This window comes from Pelophylax lessonae (genome assembly GCF_965119305.1).
Source record: "Pelophylax lessonae genome assembly, chromosome: 10".
NCBI lineage: Eukaryota > Metazoa > Chordata > Amphibia > Anura > Ranidae > Pelophylax > Pelophylax lessonae.
The window spans coordinates 41,151,694-41,175,488 of NC_138777.1; the positions used below are offsets into that span (position 1 = coordinate 41,151,694).

General features: G+C 44.2%; 1 protein-coding gene and 1 long non-coding RNA gene across 2 annotated transcripts in view; one reads left to right on the forward strand and one right to left on the reverse strand.

Moving 5' to 3' along the window:
• Positions 1–23,795, reverse strand: part of LOC309565207 — a 1,884,446-nt gene that overhangs the window by 265,505 nt on the left and 1,595,146 nt on the right. The gene's annotated exons all lie outside the window — the stretch shown is intronic.
• On the forward strand, positions 8,835–11,552 carry LOC309565503 (uncharacterized protein; the record flags this gene model as incomplete). The annotated part of the gene is made up of 4 exons (XM_082270473.1): positions 8,835–9,233; positions 9,582–9,851; positions 9,969–10,316; positions 10,734–11,552. 4 exons carry the CDS (start codon positions 8,835–8,837, stop codon positions 11,550–11,552), a joined length of 1,836 nt encoding a protein of 611 aa, XP_082126599.1.

Consider the following 23,795-nt stretch of genomic DNA (forward strand, 5'->3'; position numbering starts at 1 on the left):
GGGTGAGCTCTTTGGAGTCGGAGGCAGTGCTGTGTACAGGTGTGAGAGTGGTGACAGCAGAGTGGAGACCTCCCCTGTCATTGAACATTTCTCCAAATCACTGTATGGAAAGGTCAGTGATTGTGGCTACGTGATACATTTGCTTACTACGATGATGTGGGCGAGTAAGCATTGTCAATGAGTGAGGAGTTCTCATCCAGGGTTGTAATGTGCCAGTCCAGTTCACAACCTACATTCCCCCTTGTATTTGGAAGCTGCAGGCTAATGCAAGCTGAGTGACTCAGCTGAGGCCACCCACGGGTGAGCCACTTAGCTTGTGTCCACCGGCAGCCTGCCGCTTACCATCTGCATGTTTGTGGGTGGTCTCTTCTAAACAGAAGAGGAGCCATAGGGGAACTAATGCAGATCAATGGATTCTTTTGCTTGAACTTGCTTCCTCTAGCTCAGTGGTTCTCAACCCCAGTCCTTAGGACCCACTAACAGGCCAGATTTTAAGTATTACCTTGGGGAGAAGCAGACTGGAATACTGCAATCACGGAGCTGCAAATTATATCACCTGTGATGTATTTCAGTTATCTTACAAATCTGGCCTGTTTGTGGGTCCTGAGGACCGGAGTTGAGAACTGCTCTAGCTCAAGGTGATCATTGCGGTTCCGCAGTTTGGGATTTAAGGACAACTCCACACCATGTGATAAAAAGGTGCCTATCTCAGTCTGATGATATCTATTACAGATAGGGGAGACAGTGGGGTTGATATGATGCAATATCTGAGGGTATAGGTAATCCTAGGTAGAAAGTTCAAATAAATTACTCTTTAGCAGAAATGATCGGTTTGGTTTATTGTGAGGACAAGAGTCTTTCTCATTGTAATAAACAGTGAAATGCCCACCTGGACCTCAGGTGATGTCACAAGGCACTCAGGATATCACCGTTGATCATCTTGAAACCTGAGTCTCCGTCTCCATCCTAAATTCTAGGCAGTCCGTGACTCCTGCTCCTCCTAGTACTGATCACCCCCATAATCTTTCATAAGCATCACCCTGCAAACTGTGACTCCCTCTTCCATCCACACCTGTACCCAACAACCTGAAATCTAAGATTCCCCAACCATTTCCATCATAAGGGGCACCCTGAAATATAACGTGACCCACCATTTCTCCATACCAGACTGAATACAAACTATGTACTTGTGTAAGAGGTAGTAGATCTTCTGTTTTTAATATCAAATATTGCATGTGACCCGTTCAGGTAATCATGGCAAATCGCTTCAGAGCGGATGATCTTTTTATGGCACAGTGACCCCCCCCACTCCCTTTTCATGGTCCAAAAACATAAGAAAAGCAGTTGGTGCCATACAAAGGTGTGTAGAGCAAGAAAATACTTCAATCAAACCTTGTGAGAACGACCTAAAACAACATGTTTCTGCACTCCCCCTTCAGCAGGGCTGTATAACCTCAGTAAGGGTGGCCATACACTATACAATTTTCTTATTCAATTTCCTTTAGATTTACCTTTAACTATGTAGTGCAAGGGCCTGCCTGATTGCATACAAATTGAAAGTGTTTAGGTTTGACCCTATATTACATGGTTTTGGTAAATCTAAAGGAAAGTTGAACAAGAAAATTGTATAGTGTATGGCCAGCCTAAGACTCAATAGAATGATTGATTCTGCGTGATTCAGCACCCCTGTACATCCTTAGAATTTCTCTACATCCAAAGGTGGCACCCCAATTTCATGTACTCTGTTACTGCATAAGTGGTGGCAATCATCCAAGACTTGGGATGGCTGGGTATATAGGTATCAAAGACCCCCCAGTCAGGAAATGTAGAAGGCATTTTGCTCAGAATACATTCTAGTTTGGTTGCTGTAGGTGTGGTAATACTCCAATCCTCGCAGCCACTCCATTCTATCCTGCTCTATACAGAATAAGCTGGAATGAAGTGACCTAAGGCTGCAAACTTCTGGTTGAAGTGATTTACAAGGGGCCAAATTTTGTGGAGCCAGTTATATCCTGGATCACCCTGAGGATGATAGAGTTCATTGTCACTGAAGTGCATGACCTGCAAGTATTGCTCATGTCTAGTCCTGGCCATGGCAGCAGAGAACACGGGCATATGATGAATTGAGTCAATGGACTAAAATGATCGCAACTCACGCTTTTTAGTAATGCCTATGAGGAGGGATAGGCCCAGAAAGATTTAAATTTGGAAACAGTGATACGTTTCAATGCAAATTCTCTGGCAAGGGTCAAATTTGGGTTTACAGGGAAGGATTGATCGGCTTATAAATTGCTTTGGTCCACAAAAGATCTGTACAGATCTTTCCCATGAAAAACAGCTCATAAAAACCAAGGGGAGTAAAATAGGCTGTTTCCACCTGAATTCTGGGTTGGCCAGTAAATGGGGGGGGGGGACTACGGGCGCTGCAGAAGTGGTGGGCTCCCACTCAGGATTTGCAAGCACATCAGGAAGGACACTATGGGCTCTATGGGCCTGTCTTCGAATTATTGGTGGCTGCGGGACACTACTTGTGCTAGCTAACGCATTAGCTTGAACTGTACTTATGGGACTCGCCCCGTCACCAAGTGTTACTGCAGTGCTGGTTTGACTATGACCAGGATGTACCAGGCCATTGGTGCTTGCTAGTTCACCAGAAGGTCGAGCGGCACTAGTACCGACACTCTGCTCCATACAACAACATTGCGGTTGTTGCACCTCAGCAACAGAACGGGGTATGCCTGACCTTAGCAGGGACCACTACTCTGTCGCCAGAGCTATCTGTCAGGGTCCCACTGCTGTCTACAGGCTCGAATACTGAGCCTGATTCTGACAGTGAGGCTTCTCCATCGTTTTTATCTGTCATGCTCAGCATCGTATAGGCCTCTTCACTAGTGTACCTCTGTTTGGACATTTTGGCCAATACATTTATAGGCACCTAGTTAGACTCACAGGTAAAAAAAAAAAAAAAAAAAAAAAAGCACCTGGTTGTCAAGGACTGTTTGATCTGCTACCAAGAAATGTAACTGCTAGTGCTAGCAGAGATCAGGCCAGGCTCTGCTAACGCTGCAGTTTAGTGTGCTGTGTATTGGAAGTGACAGTAAATTGCTGATTCTGCACTTCTTGGGGGAGGGGGCTAAACGCTGGTGTTGGGGCTGATCCTGCTAATGCTGCATTTTGGGAACACTATACTAAACTATCGGGGACGCTAGTATAGTTCTGATCAGATCAAAGATATTCATCAGACACTATACTAGTAATGGAGTTGTTTAGTGTGTGTGTCACTGGCAATCAAAGAGTTAAAATGTATTACTAAATATGCTGTGGGCAATCTGACGCGCTATCCTGTATTGCCGCTAACTAATGTCACCTACACTAATACAGTGATCAGAAAAAAGATCTGTACACTATAATAGTGACACGGCAATGAAAGGGTTAACTGGGGGTGATCAGGGGGTTAAATCTTTATTAGGGGATATATGGCGGGGACCCTAAACCTATCTGGGACTGCCTCTAACTACCACTAACTGTCTCTCACACTTAAGTGAAGTCACAAGTGATCAGTAAATTATCTGTATACTGTATATCGTGTACACTGTGACAGGGAGTGAAAGGGTTAACTAGGGAATGATCAGGGGGTTAAATGTGTGCCTATGTGTACTGGTGTCAGTGTAGTGCTTGTGTACTCATGGTAGATGTTCTCTCTTCTCACGCTGGAACCCGAAATCATTTCCTGTGCCTATGTTCACAATACACAGGCACAGGACAATCTGCAATTGGTCAGAATCAATCACCAGGTCCAGGCGAAAAATCATTGGCTCTGAATCATTGGTTCTGAAACCAATCAGAACATCTCGGGGACGGCGGGCACTCGCCCCCCCCCCCTCCCCCCTAGCCCTGTGCGTGGCCGACACACAGTTACGTCGGCTCACGCAGCCGAGCCACCTTGCCGCAGTACATCTGCGGCGGGCGGTCGGCAACAGGTTATTGAAGAGGTGAACTAACTGCCAACATTTTTTATTTTGCTTTTAAAGGTAGACGAGAGATTTGGGGTCATACTGATTTCTCCATAAAGAGAGCCAATCATGCAGTATTTCTATCGCAAGAGATGTTTATATTTCTTGCAAAATTAATAAAAGTGAAAAAATAAAAAGTGGAAAAAAATATAAAAAATGTAAAGCATCCGCATGTGCTTGTGCGCAGTGAACGCTTACATAGGTCACGCCCACATATGTAAACTGTGTTCAAACAACATGTGAGATATTGCTGTAAATGTCTGAGTGAAAGCAATCATTTTAGCACTAGACCTTCTCTCCAACTCTAAACTGGTAACCTGTAGACCTTTTTAAAGCATCATCTTTTTTTTAAGTACCGTAGTTTATCGCCCTTCCACGTGCATGTGCAAATTTAAAGCATTACATATTAGGTATTTATTTACTTGGCGCAACAGCATCTTTCTTATTATTCAAAAAAATTGGGGTTTATACCATGTTTGTTTTTGTTTTTTGAATTCATTAACCACTTAAGGACCAAGCCTATTATTTCTGACACGTTGTTTACAAGGTAAAATCAGTATTTTTTGCTACAAAATTACTCAGAACCCCCAATATATATATATATATATATATATATATATATATATATATATATATATATATATATATATATATATGTAAAGACTAGCTTGTCCTTTTCGTGCAGTGGTCTTTTTTTTTTAAAATAAAATACAACATTTCACTGCATTTAAAAAAAAATAAGTAAGGTTAGCCCAATTGTTTTGTATATTGTGAAAGATTATGTCAAGCCGAGTAAAATAGATACCTAACCTGTTACGGTTTAAAATTGCGCACACTCGTGGAATGGCGACAATCTACGATAACTAAAAATCTCCATAGGGGACGTTTTCAAATTTTTAACGGTTACCAGTTTAGAGTTAAAGTGGAGGCATTTTGCTAAAATTATTGCTCTCGCTCTGGTGATCGTGGCGATACCTCACATGTGTGATTTGAACAACGTTTCAAATTCATTTGGGTTTCATTAGGCTTATGTATGCTTTTTCTTTCGTGCTCAAGCTCACAGTGACAGGGGCACTTTACATTTTTTTTTTCCTATTTATTTTATTTAAATTGTAATTTTAGCAGACCCCTCCACTGCACTTCCATGTATAAAAAATTCGGAAATCAACATTTTTGAATAGTGAAATTCTTTTTAAATCAGGCGCCATTGGTAGCTGAGTAAACCGTAAGTTAGGTTGTGGCGTCGCTTCCGGGTTACATGATCACAGGCCAGATGGAAGCCGAATACAACTTTGTTCGGGACTCCAACCAGCCGGCGGTCATGCCGGCTGGTTGCTCGGGTCTTCCCCGGTGAGACTGGAGACCCTGGCAGAGCCGCTGAAGGTGGCAGAAGGGGGGACGTCCCCTCCAGCTCGCTGGCATAATGGCCAAGTGGCTGCTGCGCCGCATCGGCTGTTATCTCCTGAAAGCCGACCGCCGGCTTTAACAAAATGGTACCGGGTTGATGGCTGCAGCTGCACGGAATCACCCCGGTACAACCATGGTACGTCGGTTTGCGGGAAGTGGTTTAAGTGTATTTTCTCCAAATAAATTGTGTTTGAAAAACTTCTGCTGGAAAAACCGTGTGACATAAAAATTGCAACGACCGCCATTTTATTTTCTAGGGTCTCTGCTAAAAAAAAAAATATATATATATATATATATATATATATATATATATATATATATATCTGGGGGTTCGAAGTAATTTTTTAGCAAACAATACTGATTTAAACTTGTAAACAAATGTCAGAAAAAGGCCTGGTCAACAAGTGCCTTAATATGGTAGAAATATCTGCAGGTTGTTGGCATGAGAAGGCTGGCAAGCTGCCAACATTCTGACCACCATAGAAAACAGCTGAGATTTCACAGCTTCTATTCCAAAAGATATTTACAATATACTCCACAATGTCTATAGATACAAAGATAAAGGATGACCTATTTATAATGTACTTTAACTGCTAGTTCAGAATATGTAAATATTTTTGAGCACGTAATCTGGGCACAGGTTCACTTTAACCACTTCCAGACCGCCCGCCACATATTTATGTTGCTACTTTGACATTAAATACCAGGGTTATGGCAGCAGATAGGTGCCATAACCCTGGTATTTCTCTACGCGGCCAGCGGTCCTCTTTCACATAAAAGTGGCCCCAGTGGCGGATTCGCCGTGGGATCACTTTTATGGGCGGCGGGAGAGGTGCCCCCTTACCGGAGCCGTCAGTAGTTATGAAAACAATCCGGTCCTCTCGGGTCCAAGGCAGGAAGTCGAATGAGGGCCCCCACTCGACTCTATGACTTTGGAGGACCAGAGCGACGTCATAAGTTTGACTTAAAAAATGAAAATTTTATTTTTTTGCTTTTTTTTTTTTTTTTTTTTTTTAAATTTAATTTATTTATTCAAAAGGAACACTGAAGATATTCCATTACATCATTTCAAATACAGTCCACGTTATATAACATTTGACAGATGGTTATTTCTAACATCCTCTATCATATCAGTTTTAATCAAATTTACTGGACTTAATTATTTCGGTTAACTAAGATCATCGGAACTCTCCCTTGTTTTTTTGCTTTTAAGTGTAGATGTGAGGTCCTTTTGACCCCAGATCTCACATTAAAGAGGACCTGTCCTGCTTATTTCTTATACAAGGGATATTTACATTCCTTGTAATAAGAAAAAGTGATAAAAAAAAATGGGACAGTGTAAACAATAAAAACAAAAAGGTAAAATAAATAGGAAAAAAGAAATTGAAAGCGCCCTGTCCCTCCGAGCTTGCGTGCAGAAGCGAACGCAAATGCAAGTCGCGCCCACATATGTACACAGTGTTTAAACATACATGTGAGGTATCGCTGCAAACGTTAGAGAGAGAGAGCAATAATTGTAGCCCTAGACCTCCTCTGAAACTCTAAACTGGTAACCCGTAGAAATTTTTAAAACGTCGCAAATTAGGAGATTTTTAAGTACCAATGTTTGTCGCCATTCCACGAGCGTGCGCAATTTTGAAGCATGACCTGTTGGATATCAATTTACTCGGTGCAACATAAACAAAAATTGGGCTAACTTTTCTGTTTTCCTATTTTTTAATTAAAAGAAGTGCATTTTTTTAAAAAAAAAATGCGTTTGTAAGACCGGTGCGCAAATACAGTGTGACAAAGTATTGCAACCATCTCCATTTTAATCTCTAGGGTCTCTTGCCAAAAAAAACGTGTTTGGGGGTTCTAAGTAATTTTCTAGTAAAAAATACTGATTTTAACTTGTAAACAACAAGTGTCAGAAACAGGCCTGGTCCTGAAGTGGTTAAAAAGAAAAGGTCTCCTGGCTTCTAGGACCAAGTTGAGATCAAGCCCCATCCACCCGCTGTCATTACATCTGTCAAATGCCAGCGTCTCTGCCCATTAAAGCTCTAACATTCATTGGCATAGAATGATAAAGCGTGGGGCTACAGATACCACAAGGTGCTGCAGGTAAGCATTGCTGTTACTTTAGCAATGTCATGTTCACTTTAACTCTGGCTGCATTTAAAATAAACCTTGTAACGGCATTACTTGGCATTGTTTATTATATCTTTTTGGAGTTACACTTTAACAGGGTTAGAATCTTTGGATAGAATCAGAATGGGTTAGAGCTTTTGCTGTGTTTTTATTGATACCTGTGTCCCCATTGGAGAGATTTTTCCTTATTTTCTGCTCCAGTGACTCCACCGCACACGAGAAAAGTTTCCCAAATGTTAGGCAGCAAAAAAAAAAAAAAAACTTCTAATGCTTCTTAATTCTATCACAAATTACAGAAATTTAGCTTCCATTCACAGACCTCATAAGGAAATCGCTATAAGAGAAAGCACCTTGGCTTTTTAAAAATGTCACCAGTATACAGATAAACCATCAGAGAATACAGTATTGGAGTTTTATTGGTATTTTAACTAAATTAATAAACACCAAAAACAACCTTCTGGAAGTAAACTTGGGCCGCGGCCATTTTTTTATTGCTTTTAATAAAAACACTTTATTAAAAATTCTAAATTAATACAATATTATTTGAAGTTTAAATTGTTATCACTTAAACAATGGCTCAGCCACTACGACTCAAGCCATACATTTTATAGGAAGTTTAAACCATCCCATAAATATAACTCATAACCCTAAATTACCATATCAGCTCAGTCATCAAAACTCAAGCTGGAAACTAATACAACACAAAAGTCCCCCTTTTATAATGTGACCCAACCACGTAATATCAGGCCATGACAAAAATTGGAGCGGGAGGGAGAGGAGCAGCACAGAGATTCCTCCTGAGGTGAGTAAACTCTTGGGGTCTGAACCCCCTTTAAATAGCCCCCCAAAACATTCCAGAACTGTCCAGGAAGTCATGTGACCCCTAGAAAATTCATCCCACCAATCAGCTAACCCTTCTAGAAGGCTCCTCGTGTTATTACAGGTGTATGGGGAGTCTTGAAACCTGATAACACTTTAGGGATCCCCTGAAGAGAAAGGGGGGCCTGAAACCCATAACCCTCTCACTCAAGGGAGCCTTGAAACTCCCTAACTGCCGCTGTCCCATAGTAAAGGGAGCCTTAAAACTGCCTGACTGCAAAGGTACCATTGTTTACTGTCACCATGGCAACAAGCAAGCGGTGACAGTTGGTGAGTCTGAGACTATAAATAGACCTGCAGCTGAGTCAACGGATCAAACCAGCAGTGAGAGGCGAAGGAGTAGCAGCACACTGTTAGTTCTTAACCTTGTTGAGTTGGTTTTATTGCGATTTTTTTGTGATTTCCAAAATGGGAAACTGTTGTAGAATAAAACGCACCCGTGTTGATGAGACAGCTCATCATCCAAAGTCACAGGCAAAATTTACATCTAAGCCTTTAGTGGCTGGAAAACAACAGAGATATCAGTCTGATGTCTCTCTCTGCCATGATGTGCCTATTGTGCCTAGTGGAGAAAACTCTGCTGCCAGGCCAACTGACACTAATGGCAAACCAGAGGAGTCCCTTCAGCTGGAAACACCTCAGCTGAACACTCCTATTACCAATACCGAAGAAGACACATCTGTTCAGTCTGATGGAGCCAGTAGCCCTCAGCTAAACAGTCCTTTAAACTATTCCGATGAAGAGGGGTCAGAGCTTGAAACATCTCAGCTAAGCACTACAATGACCTATTCCTTTGAAGACAAATCTGTTCAGTCTGATGGAGCCAGAAGCTCAGAGCTGAACAGTTCTGAAATCTTTTCCGATGGAGAGGTGACCTTTCCGCTTTTAAAACTTCAGCCGAAACCTCGAGTGACCTTTGCCAATGGAGACACATCTGGTAGGTCTGATTCTTCCAGTAGCTCACAGCTTAACAGTCCTGTAAGCTTTTCTGATGAAGAGGAGTCCCTTCCGCTTGGAACACTTCAGCTGAAACCTCGAGCGACCTATTCCGATAAAGACAAATCTGTTCAGTCTGATGGAACCAGAAGCCCAGAGCTGAACAGTTCTGAAATCTTTTCTGATGGAGAGGTGACCTTTCCGCTTTTGAAACTTCAGCCGACACCTCGAGTGACCTTTGCCAATGGAGACACATCTGGTAGGTCTGATTCTTCTAGTAGCTTGCAACTTACAAGCCCTGTAAGCTATTCTGATGAAGATGAGTCCTTTCAGCTTGAAACATCTCAGCTAAGCACTACAATGACCTATTCCTTTGAAGACAAATCTGTTCAGTCTGATGGAACCAGAAGCTCAGAGCTGAACAGTTCTGAAATCTTTTCCGATGGAGAGGTGACCTTTCCGCTTTTAAAACTTCAGCCGAAACCTCGAGTGACCTTTGCCAATGGAGACACATCTGGTAGGTCTGATTCTTCCAGTAGCTCACAGCTTAACAGTCCTGTAAGCTTTTCTGATGAAGAGGAGTCCCTTCCGCTTGGAACACTTCAGCTGAAACCTCGAGCGACCTATTCCGATAAAGACAAATCTGTTCAGTCTGATGGAACCAGAAGCCCAGAGCTGAACAGTTCTGAAATCTTTTCTGATGGAGAGGTGACCTTTCCGCTTTTGAAACTTCAGCCGACACCTCGAGTGACCTTTGCCAATGGAGACACATCTGGTAGGTCTGATTCTTCTAGTAGCTTGCAACTTACAAGCCCAGTAAGCTATTCTGATGAAGATGAGTCCTTTCAGCTTGAAACATCTCAGCTGAGCACTACAGTGACTTTTTCCTTTGAAGACAAATCTGTTCAGTCTGATGGAACCAGAAGCTCAGAGCTGAACAGTTCCGAAATCTTTTCCGATGGAGAGGTGACCTTTCCGCTTTTAAAACTTCAGCCGAAACCTCGAGTGACCTTTGCCAATGGAGACACATCTTGTAGGTCTGATTCTTCCAGTAGCTCACAGCTTAACAGTCCTGTAAGCTATTCTGATGAAGAGGAATCCCTTCTGTTTGGAACACTTCAGCTGAAACCTCGAGTGACCTATTCCGATAAAGACACATCTGTTCAGCCCGATACCTCTAGCACCTCTAGCAGCTCACAGCCTAACAGTCCTATAAGCTATTTCGATGAAGAGGAGCTCACATCTGAACTAGAGGAGTTCACTCAGCCAAGCAAAAGAAAGATGGACGACCGAGGGACATTTAGCCAGTTTAGTTCCCCTTCTGTTAAACCTACTTTCAAAAAGCTGAAGCCTTATGAATCACCTATCTGCTCAATGAACCCTTGTGTGGGACAATATAACCTCCATAGCCTGAGAAGAGACCTGCAGTATGTAATGGAATATGGAAACGAAAACTATGCTTGCAAGAGGAGTGTTGAACTCTACTTCCTACCTGCGAACTGTCTTAGTCGTACAGAACTGGATGAAGAAGACCGAAGAAAAATGGTGCGCTGCCTTATCAAATCCCACTCAAAGCACTCCCTGAGCTTGGAGTCCCTGTGCCTGGCCATAAACTACCTGGACAGGCTCCTACTTAACCTCAGGGTGGAGAGGCGCACCTACAACATTATGGCCATTACCTCAATGGTACTTGCCTTAAAAACATCAGAGACATATAGTGAAGAATTGGACCAGATAATTCTGGGTTGTCGCAGACATTACACCAACACCACAATGTGGACTATGGAGGCATTAATCATGAGGAAACTCAGCTACCGGCTAATTGCTCCAACCACCAACTTTTTTTTGCAGCATCTTCTCATGAAGCGCATGGCCAGTGCAGAGCTCACTGCACAGACAGTGGAGGAGAACCATATCCTGATGGTATGTGCAAAAGCAATTGTTAAACTCTGCCTGACAGAGTACTATTACTGCTTTGTCCCTCCATCACTGCAGGCCATCTGCTGTGTCAAAGCTGCTGAATGGGTGGTCTGCCCAGACAAGACTGTCACCCTCACTGGTATACAAGGATACCCAGATGAGCGCGTGCAGGAGGTGCTAGAGTACACGATTACTCTAATCAAAGACAACTCTAACTACTTAAGCAGCCTCACAGACTTTGAAGACAGCTTCTATCTATATCAATACTGAGTGCTCCACGCTCAGCAATTCAAACAACACCAAAGAGAGGAAGCTGTAAAGTAACAGCACCACCAAGGGCATATCCCCATAAAAATACTAACATTTACCAACATAACAAACCAGTCAGAATCACCCTGATCCATCCCAGAAGCACTACAGGAAGAAGGGGAAGATAACTATAGATTTCAGATCCGTTGCACTGGCTGTGTGGGCAATGACAGATAATCACCTTCAGGGACAAGGGCATTAGTTTAAATTCTAAAATTTTATCCTGAAAGGACCAGCAGCTCTCAAGTGAGATAAGGGATAAGGAAACACATTTGCAGCGTAAGATGGTTTGTGAGTGCCAATTTTTAAAGTTTCACGCACACATACCATCAGTGCGTCCACCAGTGCCTTCTTGTGCGCAGCCAAAGGTGTGGAGGAATTATCCTCACTATCCGATAATTTGGGGACGGTGGCCGCAGACCCTGCACAGTGGGCCACGTCCGCAGCCAGGGCTGGACTGGCCTGCCGGGATACTGGGAAATTTCCCGGTGGGCCGCTTTGAGATATAGCCGGAAAGAACGTTTTTACTCCCCTTTGTAATCGGGCCGCTGGCCCACCCCGCTGGGTATGCAAAGTCGAGCTAGCCGCCGGATGTGAGCGGCATGATGTCATATCCGGCGGATGCGCGGCGGCAGTCGGCGGATCTCTAGTCATTGGCTGGCTGTACAGCATGGCGGCATCCCTTCCCTGAAGTTCCCTCCCAGGCTCCCACACAGACACCCGTGACCGGCGGCGCGCTGAGCTGCCCTGTAGTGTACAGGTAAGAGTCGTGAAGGAGGGACCTTGACCTTGTGTATTACAATTGAGGGGGGGGGGCAGGCAGCATTGTATTAGGGAGTGCGGAGGAGGGGATCAGCATTGTATTAGGGGAAGGGATCAGCATTGTATTAGGGCCCCCAAAACAATGCTGATTCCCCCTCCCCCTAATACAATGCTGATCCCCTCCTCCGCTCCCCCTAATACAATCCTGATCCATCCCCTCCCCCTAATACAATGCTGTCCCCCCTCCCCCTAATACAATGGTGTTTAGCAGGGGAGGAAGGGATCAGTATTGTATTAGGGGGAGGGGGCAACAGCATTGTATTAGGTACAGGGGGGATCAGCATTGTATTTGGGGGAGGAGGATCAGCACTGTAATAGGGGGAGGAGGCAAGGGGAGCAGCATTGTATTAGGTGGAGGGGGGATCAGCATTGTATTAGGGGGAGGGGGCAAGGGGGGAAAAGCATTGTATTAGGTGGAGGGGGGGTCTGCATTGTATTAAGGGGATTGGAACAGCATTGTATTAGGGGGAAGGGAGTGGTCAGAATTGTATTAGGGAGAGGGGGCCTGGGGAAAAGCATTATATTAGGGGGAGGGAGGGGGGGATCAGCATTGTATTAGGGAGGGGGACGGACAGCATTGTATTAGGAGGAGGGGGTGGTCAGCATTGTATTAGGGGGAAGGGGCCAGGGGAACAGCATTATATAAGGAGGAGGGGGGGTCAGCATTGTATTAGGGTGAGAGGACCAGGGGGGAAACAGCATTGTATTAGGGGGAGATGGGGGATCAGCATTATATTAGATTGTGGGGAGGGGGGTTACCAGTGTATTAGATAGTGGGGAGGGGGGTTACCAGTGTACTAGGAAGTGGGTAGGGGGGGGGTCATCAGTGTATTGGATAGTGGGGAGGGGGGTCAGCAGTGTATTAGATAGTGGGGAGGGGGGTCTGCAGTGTATTAGATAGCTTGGAGGGGGTCTGCAGTGTATTCGTTCGCGGGGAGGCGGGGTCAGCAGTGTATTAGATAGTGGGGGGATCAGCCTGTAGCCTCCCAGCTGTGCTGTCCCTGGAGCCTGCACCCCGCTCTCCCAGCCTCCCCTCCCCCAACAAGGAGTAAGAGAAAGAATAAAAAGAGAGAATACATGAAAGAAAGAGGAAAAGTGGGGGAGGAACAAAGAAAAAGGGAGAGAGAGAGAGATGGAAAAGAAACAAGAAATTAGGATAGAGAAAGATAAAGGGGAAAGAAAGGAGAACAATGAGGAGTGGTAAATCCTAAAATGTACCATAAGGGGTTTTAATTCTGTATGAGTGGTAGGGACCCAGAGAACACTAAACATCTGCTGGTTAGGGGCACAAATTACTTGCATTGAGTGCTTAAAACCCACGCTACGCCACTGAGGCTGGTATGAAATTATTTCCAGGGCTGGTTTTTATTCCCATTCCGGCCCTGTCCGCAGCAACCGAATCAGATTCAGGATTTTATTAAGACAGATGAAGCAGGGGAAGGCGGGGGATGCTTTTTGCTAGCCCGCCGCCCAAAAGCTATCTCCACCAAGGACACAAAGGACTCCAGGACCGCCGTCAGTGCATCAATGGATGGCTGGGACCCCGAAGGGACCTGCAGCCTCCGAGAGGGAGTCAGGTGGGTAAACATGCTCCAGAAACACCATCAATAAATAGGGGGACCCCCACAGTGTCTAGCACTGCAAAGGGACACCGCCACCACACTGGTAGCACCACCAGATCGCCAGCAAACAGCACCGCACAACCTGCAGCAGAGAGCGGGAGGGACCCCACCAGACTCACCACCCCACCAGGATAGCACTGACTGCAATCAATTTGCGGCGTCCAAAAGAGAAAAACCCAGGAGTCCGCACCAGGGGAAAAGGAGAAGCTCCCACAGCCAAAAGGAGGCAAAGGAGCATGATTGGTCCGGCTATAAGGGGAGGAGGAGGCCGGATTTTGTTTTTTTAAACACATCTCGCAAAAAGGAGCGTGATTGGCCCGCCTATAAGGGGAGGAGGAGGCCAGATTTAGTTTTTTTTAAACACATCTCTCAAAAAGATAAAGGAGCATGATTGTCCAAATATAAGGGGAGGAGGAGGCCGGATTTTTTTTATAAAAACACATCTCACAATAACTGGCTATAAGGGGAGGAGGAGGCCGGATTTTTTTTTTAAAACACATCTCTCAAAGAGATAAAGGAGCATGATTGTCCAAATATAAGGGGAGGAGGAGGCCGGATTTTTTTTTTTTTTAAAACACATCTCACAAAAGGGGCGTGATAAGCTGGCTATAAAGGGGAGAAGGAGGCCAGATTTTGTTTTTTTTAAACACATCTCGCAAAAAGGAGCGTGATTGGCCCGCCTATAAGGGGAGGAGGAGGCCAGATTTTGTTTTTTTTAAACACATCTCTCAAAAAGATAAAGGAGCACGATTGTCCAAATATAAGGGGAGGAGGAGGCCAGATTTTGTTTTTTTTTAAACACATCTCTCAAAAAGATAAAGGAACATGATTGTCCAAATATAAGGGGAGGAGGAGGCCGGATTTTTTTTTTTAAAACACATCTCACAAAAAGGGGCGTGGTTGGCTGGCTATAAGGGGAGGAGGAGGCCAGATTTTGTTTTTTTTAAACACATCTCGCAAAAAGGAGCGTGATTGGCCCGGCTATAAGGGGAGGAGGAGGCCAGATTTTGTTCTTATTAAACACATCTCGCAAAAAAGGAGCGTGATTGGCCCGGCTGTAAGGGGAGGAGGAGGCCGGATTTTTTTTTTAAACACATCTCTCAAAAAGATAAAGGAGCATGATTGTCCAAATATAAGGGGAGGAGGAGGCCGGATTTTTTTTAAAAAACACATCTCACAAAAAGGGGCATGATTGGCTGGCTATAAGGGGAGGAGGAGGCCAGATTTTGTTTTTTTTTAACACATCTCGCAAAAAGGAGCGTGATTGGCCCGGCTATAAGGGGAGGAGGAGGCCGGATTTTTTTTTTTAAAACACATCTCTCAAAAAGATAAAGGAACATGATTGTCCAAATATAAGGGGAGGAGGAGGCCGGATTTTTTAAAACACATCTCACAAAAAGGGGCGTGGTTGGCTGGCTATAAGGGGAGGAGGAGGCCAGATTTTGTTTTTTTTAAACACATCTCACAAAAAGGAGCGTGATTGGCCCCGGCTATAAGGGGAGGAGGAGGCCAGATTTTGTTTTTATTAAACACATCTCGCAAAAAAGGAGCATGATTGGCCCGGTTGTAAGGGGAGGAGGAGGCCGGATTTTTTTTTTTTTTTTTAAACACATCTCTCAAAAAGATAAAGGAGCAGGATTGTCCAAATATAAGGGGAGGAGGAGGCCGGATTTTTTTTATAAACACATCTCACAAAAAGGGGCGTGATTGGCCGGCTATAAGGGGAGGAGGAGACCAGATTTTTTTTTAAACACAATCCTCCAAAAAAAAATGGAGCATGATTGGCCGGCTATAAGGGCAGGAGGAGGCCGGATTTTTTCTTTCTTTTTTTTTTAAAACACCTCTCAAAAAGAAAAAGAAGGTTGATTAGCCAACTATATGGTGAGGAAGAGGCTAGATTTTTTTATTTTTATCATTTAGGCCTTGTTCATACAATGTCCTTTTAGCTGCACTTTACTGCACAGCACTGCACATGTATGGTGTGAACAGGGCACAAAGAAAACTGTTTCCCAGGGATGTGGACATTTTTTTTTAAAATTACTTGTGCATGGTACTAAACCGGGGTCCCAATCTACTTGTCATAATTAAAGAAAAAATACTAAAACTGTATTTGAATAAGGTCTTGAAGGCTTGATGTTTTTTTTTTTTAATAGACAGAGGTGCTTTTAGGACTATCTGGGGCTTTTAAAAATGAAAGGGGCTTTATGGCGACCCAAGCTTTTTGGGTGCTCGTCTAGAAAGGGGAGTGTTGGGCTCTCTTAATGCTCGGCAAAAGCGCATCTGCTGAGCGAATAAATGAGGTGCTGACCCCAATGACAAAAAAAAAAAAAAACGTTATTCCTTCAGGTTACCTTCACACATGGAAACACTTGGGTGCATGCTGAGCAGCCAAATCAAGCTCCGGTGTCCACTGCACTCGCTTACTGGCCCGGCAGCAGAGGAAGGAGGAGGAGGGGGCCAAACTTCTGATGTACCTCGCCGTGGTGAGCTCCGACGGAAGTGGGGACAGGTAAAAACAGGTACCCGCTCCCCCCCCCCCCCAAAAAGGTGCCAAACATGGCACCGGAGGGGGAGAGGAGACAGATAAGTGAAAGATCCACTTTTTGGTGGAGCTCTGCTTTAATGTGGACCTAAAGGCCCATTGCCACAACCAGTGAGCAGGCAGGCTTTGTATTGCAGAACACTACCTCTGAAGTTCCTCTTTAACCACTTCAACCCCAGATGGTTTTTCCCCCTTAATGACCAGGCCATTTTTTTCAATACGGCACGGCGTTACTTTAACTGACAATTGTGCGGTCGTGCAATGCTGTACCCAACTAAAATTTCTGTCTTTTTTTCCCCACAAACAGAGCTTTCTTTTGGTGGTATTTAATCACCTCTGTGGTTTTTTTTTTGTGCTATAAACAAAAAATGAGTGACAATTTTGAAAAAAAAAAAAAAATAATATTTTTTAATTTCTGCTATAAAACATATCCAATAAAAAAATGGAAAAAAAATAGAATTTCTTCATCAATTTAGGCCAACATGTATTCTTCTACATAGTTTTGGTAAAACAAATAAAATCCCAATAAGCGTATGTTGATTGGTTTGCGCAAAAGATATTGTGTTTACAAACTATGGGATATTTATATGGAATTTTTATTTCGGATTAGCGATTTTTACCGGGACTGCGACATAGCGGCGGACAAATCGGATACCTGACACTTTTGACAATTTTTTAGGGACAAGTGACATTATTTCAGTGATCAGTGCTAAAAATATGCACTGGTACTGTACTAATGACACTGGCAGGGAAGGGTTAACATCAGGGACAATCAAAGGGTTAAATGTGTCCCTATGGGGTGCTTACTGTGTGGGGGATGGTCTGACTGGGGGAAGAGAGAGAACCATGTTCCTGCTTAGCAGGAACACAAGATCTCCCTCTTCTCCTCTGTCAGAACAGTGATCTGCCTTGTTTAGCTCAGAGGGGTAGCAGACCACCCCTGGAGGTGGAAGAGAAAGTGAGTCACCATTATGAAGACATCAGGGACATTCAAGAAGACTCTCTCCTGTATTCTCGCCAGCTCATTGAACTACAGAGAAAGTTAGAGGACCTGGATAATAGAGGTCACCGGAAGAATACGAGGCCTCCCTGACAGTGGAAACTGACCAGCTACCCATGGCGTTATAAACTTTCTTTACCGAGCCAGCCCTGATCCATCCATGCCAGCCAAGGGCCACTCGAACAAGAAGGAGGCCCCTACAAAACATAATAGCATCGTTTTGTGGTAATTTAATATTGTTACAGTTGGTAAGTTCAATAAAGCTGTGGCCTTGCCCTAATTCTAATTTAAACAAGTCTGTGTGTCTTTTCTGGGGGGCAAGGTCTTGTGTTCGTAATAACTGGTCAGAATGGGCCTAAGCTTATCAGCAGTAATGGTTATTACGTTTACAGAAAGGTCACTAAAAAATACAATAAAAGTCACAAATTCCACGCTTTCCATCCATCTGCAGGGTGGCTCTCAGGCTGCTTTTTGGTAACGCACGTCTGAGGTTACAGTTAGAAACCAGGTCTTCTCAATAAAGGCAACAGCCAAATTCACAAATGTAGTCACATTCAGTATCATTAAAAGGTTTATAAAATCAGTTTTTTGTTTTAAATAATGTTATATATAACTGTTCTGTTTAATGGTCCCCTGCTGGCACTCTGGGCGCCCCCATCACAAGCCGCTTGGTTTTGCACAAAGCATCCCCGATCCTTCTCTTCTTGGGTTGCCCGCTGGCGCTCTGCCTCACTCTCTCCTGCTTCCACAACTTCATTTCCTTATCAACTATTACTTACCTTTTAAAGTGGTTTTCAAGGCTGAAGGTTTTTTTATCTTCATGCATTCTATGTGCATTCAGTTTGCAGGTTCCAAGTCATCCCCCCATTACTTACCTAAGCCTGATCTCAATTGAGTGATGTGCACGAAAGCCGAGGCTCACCCATGTCTCTCGTTTCTCATTGGCTTCGGCTACTGCCAATCACAGCCAGTGAGGTGGGAATGGGGGCAGGGCTGAGCCATACTTACTGTGTCTTATGGACACAGAGAGCAGGGCTCAGAAATGAGCATGTTTGAGTGCCCCCATAGCAGGCAGCTTCAAGAAAAGCCTTTTGGGAGTAAAATATGTGTGATGTAGATATCATAACTGAATCAATTTATCTTTGGATGAAATTACTGTGTCTGGAAATATATATATATATTTTTATTTTTTCGTGGTCTTGATTGATTTTCGTTTGCATATCTATAATTTTCCTTCACAAGATCTATACACTGCAGGATGGCTTAAGCCGGTGATAAATGGAGCAATTCTCTTTCCTGCAACCACGTGTTGATGGGGGAATCCCTTCCACAAAGTAATTGTGTCCTCCCAGTAGGGGGAGCCATCCCCACACGGTGATTACTGCTAGTGGCTGTAATAGCTGACAGGCTGGTTGTACCAAAGTTGATCACTCAACTTAGGTACAATCAGCCTGCCCATACATGGTTCAAATTTCGGCTGGTCTCTGCTGAACCGACTGAGATTCGAACCCTCTATGGCCGGATTTACACGCGCTCGCTTCTGAGCCCCGCTGTCTGTGTCCATAAGACACAGTAAGTGTGGTTCAGCCCCACCCCCATTCCCTCCTCACTGTCTGTGATTGGCAGCAGTGGGAGCCAATGGCTTCTGCATCTCAGCCAGTGAGGAGCGAGAGACACGGGTGAGCCTCCACTTTCCTGCACATTACAGGATTGAGATCAGGCTTAGGTAAGTAATGGGGGGCTGAGGAAGAACCTGCACAATGAATGCACATAGTATGCATGAAGATAAAAAACCTTCAGCCGTTAAAACCACTTTAAAAAGGTAAGTAATAATTAATAAAATGAAGTTGTGGAAGCAGAAATTAAAATAAATAAATAAATCCTAATGGATTGCTAAGGTTTAAAGGATAAAATCCCCTTTGGACAATATTACAGGTTCCTCTATTCAGGGTAGAACAGGTAACATGTTCCAGCTTCTACTGTCCTCTCTCCCCTGATCCCTCCTCCCTGTGACAGTGAGCGGGGTGGTGTTCTCCCCAAACCCGCTGTCACTTTTTGAAACCGTATGGCTGTGCGGGACTCTACCCACACAGCCGTGTCATTCATTCGCAGATTCCGGTGAATGAATAAACCATCTGCTGAAAATAGACTTGGAGTTTCAATAGGCTAACAGGGGCGCAGATGAGCTTTCTTGTACTCTACTGGCATGCCCTCCAGCTATAAAACAGAAAGTCCGTACAGAGGAACGGGCTGAAACCTGGAGGACATGTCTCCAGGAGCCTGACATTGCACCCATGATCTATTGATCACCGATGCAATACTTTCCAGGCTACTGCAAGAAAAGATAACAAATCCACATCCTTTATTTTCCCTGCAAAAATATGCGTAATTATTTTTTCTGTAAAACTGAACTTAGCCTATAACATTACAACAGAGATTTGTTATTCATTGGAGGGGTTAGATAAAAGCCAAATACCCACTACCCCCAACAACATGTGCACACCTCAAGCTTTACTTCAAACTGAAGTCTAACAAGAAACAAAAAGTGCACAACCTGTTACGGAGCTCCAAAAAAGATAATAATTTGTGTGTAAAGTCGGCCATAGAGTGTTCGAATCTCGGCCGGTTCAGCCGAGACTTGCACCATGTATGGGCAGACTGATTGTACCCAAGTTGATCGATCAACTTGGGTACAACCAGCCTGTCAGCTATTACAGCCACTGGCAGTAATCACCGTGTGGGGATGGCTCCTCCCACTGGGAGAACACAATGCCTTTGTGGAAGGGATTCCTCCATCAACATGTGGTTGCAGAAAAGAAAATTGCTCCATCTATGATAAGCTTGCAGTGTAAAGATCTTGTGAATAAAGGAAAATGATAATGGTGATATGCAATCAAAATTTAATCAAGACCACTAAAAAAAAAAAACGAAATATCCAGCAGACACAGTAATTTCATCCAGAGATAAATTGATTCAGCTACAATATCTACATCATCACACATATTTTACTCCCAAAAGTCTTTTCTTGATGTGTAGAAGGGTCTTCCCCCATATGCCATAAATGTGACAGAGAGCAAGGTGACTTCCTGCACATGGTGTGGTCATGTATTATGGTCAGACCCTTCTGGTCAGCAGTGACTGCATTCATTTCAGAAGCCTTTGAGCTCTCTAATATTTGTACTCCTAAATGGTGCCTTCTGGGGGGGTTTGAGGATGTTGATTTTCCTAACAAAACTAAAGTGTTTTTACGACTACTACTGTACTATGCCAGAAAGGTAATTGTATTGTACTGGACTATGTCAGAATCCCAACCATTGATTTATGGAAATGCCTAGTTAATCAAAACCTCCCAATATATAAGCGAACATACGAGGCTAGGGGGTGCCCGGCAACGTTCACCAAGATCTGGGGACTCTGGTTGGATTTGCAAGATACCAATGATTCCCTGCATCAATTGCCAAGTAGCTCCTCATCACATTAGTAGACATTGTATGGGTGACATTACTCAAGATGTTTGTGAATATTCTGGACTTTATTTGAAATTTCAGGGGGCTAATTGGGCTTTCCTGACCGGGAAGTAATTCAGTAGACGTGTTGAAATACTCTTTTTTTTAACTGTTGTTTCTTTCCAATGCCACTAACAAAAAAAGAAAAAAGTGGAAAGCCACAAGCACAAATAGCAGTACCACGGACACATAATTAGGAAATTGTGTAAATAGAGGTCTCCTGGTAAACCCCTTCACTCACAACGGTGTCAATTGTAGAGCGCAAATGAGTGATACTCTTAATGGTAAAAGGCATATAGAAAAAACAGGGACAACCAGAACCAAAGAGGGGGAAGGCCCTAAAGCACCATATAAGAGTAAACGGGGTATAGATGAAATAGTTCCCTAACAAAAAATACTGACACGGAAATATATCAAAATGACAATAATTTATTAGAAATACAATGTAATCCAATGTGAAAGAAAAAAAGGAACCAAACCTTCCCCTTGATCACAGTAAAAAACCAGACTATATAGTCATTAAAAACAAGAACACATGCACCCCACACACATACTGCTGCGAACCACCAAAAGAGCATATATGGAATAATTCATAACTAAGATAATCAAAACAAAATCTTGGGTCAAACCAGGGCTATCACACAAAGCCAATCAGTGTCAGGACCCTTACACATGCAAGGATGGACATCGGCTGGAACCAGTGAAGGATCCAGGCACTGAGCTAAAGATGATGAATAGCCGCTGAATAGATACACACACACAGGCAGACCAAAATTGCGCATCCCAACCAATTCGGCAAGGGACCAGTACTGTCTGGGTGTGGTAAGACTAAATGGAGCCTGTCTTAACCACTTTACGACCGGCGCACGACGATCTACGTCGGCACTCAGCCCCGGCCAGGCAAACTGACGTAGGCCTACGTCAGCACAATTTGCCGGCCCTGTGCGCGCTCCCGCGCGTCCCCGCCGCCGATGATGACTCGATTGGGTTCAGAACCGATCAGTCATCAGGTCCAGGCCAATCATTTTTGGTCTGGACCTGTTGATCGGTCCTGCCCAATCAGATCATCCTCTAAGCCTGTGAAATGTAAACACAGGCTTAGAGGAGATGTGCCCTCCCCCCACAACGGTCTTTTCGGATCCAGCGTGAGAGGAGAGCACATCTTACTGTGAGTACTGCACCAAGCACACCCACACACAGTTAGATAGGCACATTTCACCCCCGATCGCCCCCCCAATTAACCCCTACAGCACCTGACACAACACACACTATATACAGCATATAGCATATACCTATATACCTGTATAAGTGTGATTTGTGAACAGGTGTAGCCCTTGCGACCCCCCCTTTTCCACTCAAATTACCCCCCACCCCCCCCTAATAAAGATTTAACCCACTGATCCCCCCTGAACCCCCCCTGATCACCGCCGTTAACCCCTACACCCTCTGTCACATCAGCACTAATACAAACGCAATATACGGTGTTATTGTATTTTTGTATTAGTGTCATTGTGATCAGAATTAGCGCAGGCGACTAAGTTTCTGTCCCAAGAAGGTTTAGGGTCCCCGCCACCCGCCCAATAAAGATTTAAGCCCCTGACCCCCCCCTGATCACCCCTACACCCCCTGCCATAACACACACCGTATACAGTATATAGCATTTTGCTATATACCCGTATAAGTGTGATTTGTGGTCAGGTCTAGCGCTTGCGACCCCCCTTTTTCCACTTGAATTACCCGCCACCCCCCCCTAATAAAGATTTAAGCCCCTGATCCCACCTGATCCCCCCCTGATCACCGCTAGTTAACCCCTACACCCTCTGTCACATCAGCACTAATACAAACGTAATATACTGTGTTTTTGTATTTTTGTATTAGTGTCATTGTGATCAGAATTAGCGCAGGCGACTAAGTTTGTGTCCCAAGCAGGTTTAGGGTCCCCCCCACCCGCCCAATAAAGATTTAATCCCCTGATCCCCTCCTGATCACCCCTACACCCCCTGCCACAACGCACACTGTATACAGTATATAGCATTTTCTATATACCCGTATAAGTGTGACTTGTGACCAGGTTTAGCGCTTGCCACCGTTCCTTTTATCCTTAGGATACCCGCCAGTCCCTTCCAATAAAGATTTAAACCCCTGATCCCCCCCTGATCACATCCCGTTAACCCCTACACCCTCTGTCACATTAGCACTAATACACACATAATATACTGTTTTTACTGTATTTTGTATTGGTGTCATTGTGACTTGAGGTTGCGCTAGCTAGCTAGTTTCTTTCCCAAAGGAGGTTTAGGGTCCCCGCCACCCCCCCCCCAGATCCCCAGCGCATAGTTTAGAAGTAACCCCTTGATTGCCACACACGCACGCACGCACGCACGCACGCACCTACACTTCCATTTCTAGTATAGTGTTTGAACAGATCAATATCTGATCTGATCAGAACTATACTAGCGCCCCCATAGTTTAGGGTTCCCAAAACGCGGTGTTTGCACGATCAGTACTGATTCCGGCCAGCACCTGCGTTTAACCCTTTCACCCAGGCAAGTGTAGTAATCAATAGATTACTGTCACTTGCAAAAAAACACAAGACACAAAACCGCTGTGTTAGCAGAGTCAGGCCTGATCCCTGCTAGCATTAGCAGTTTTTTTTGTAGCGCTTGAAATAGTCTTCGACAACCAGGTGCTTTTATTACCTGTGAGTCGCAT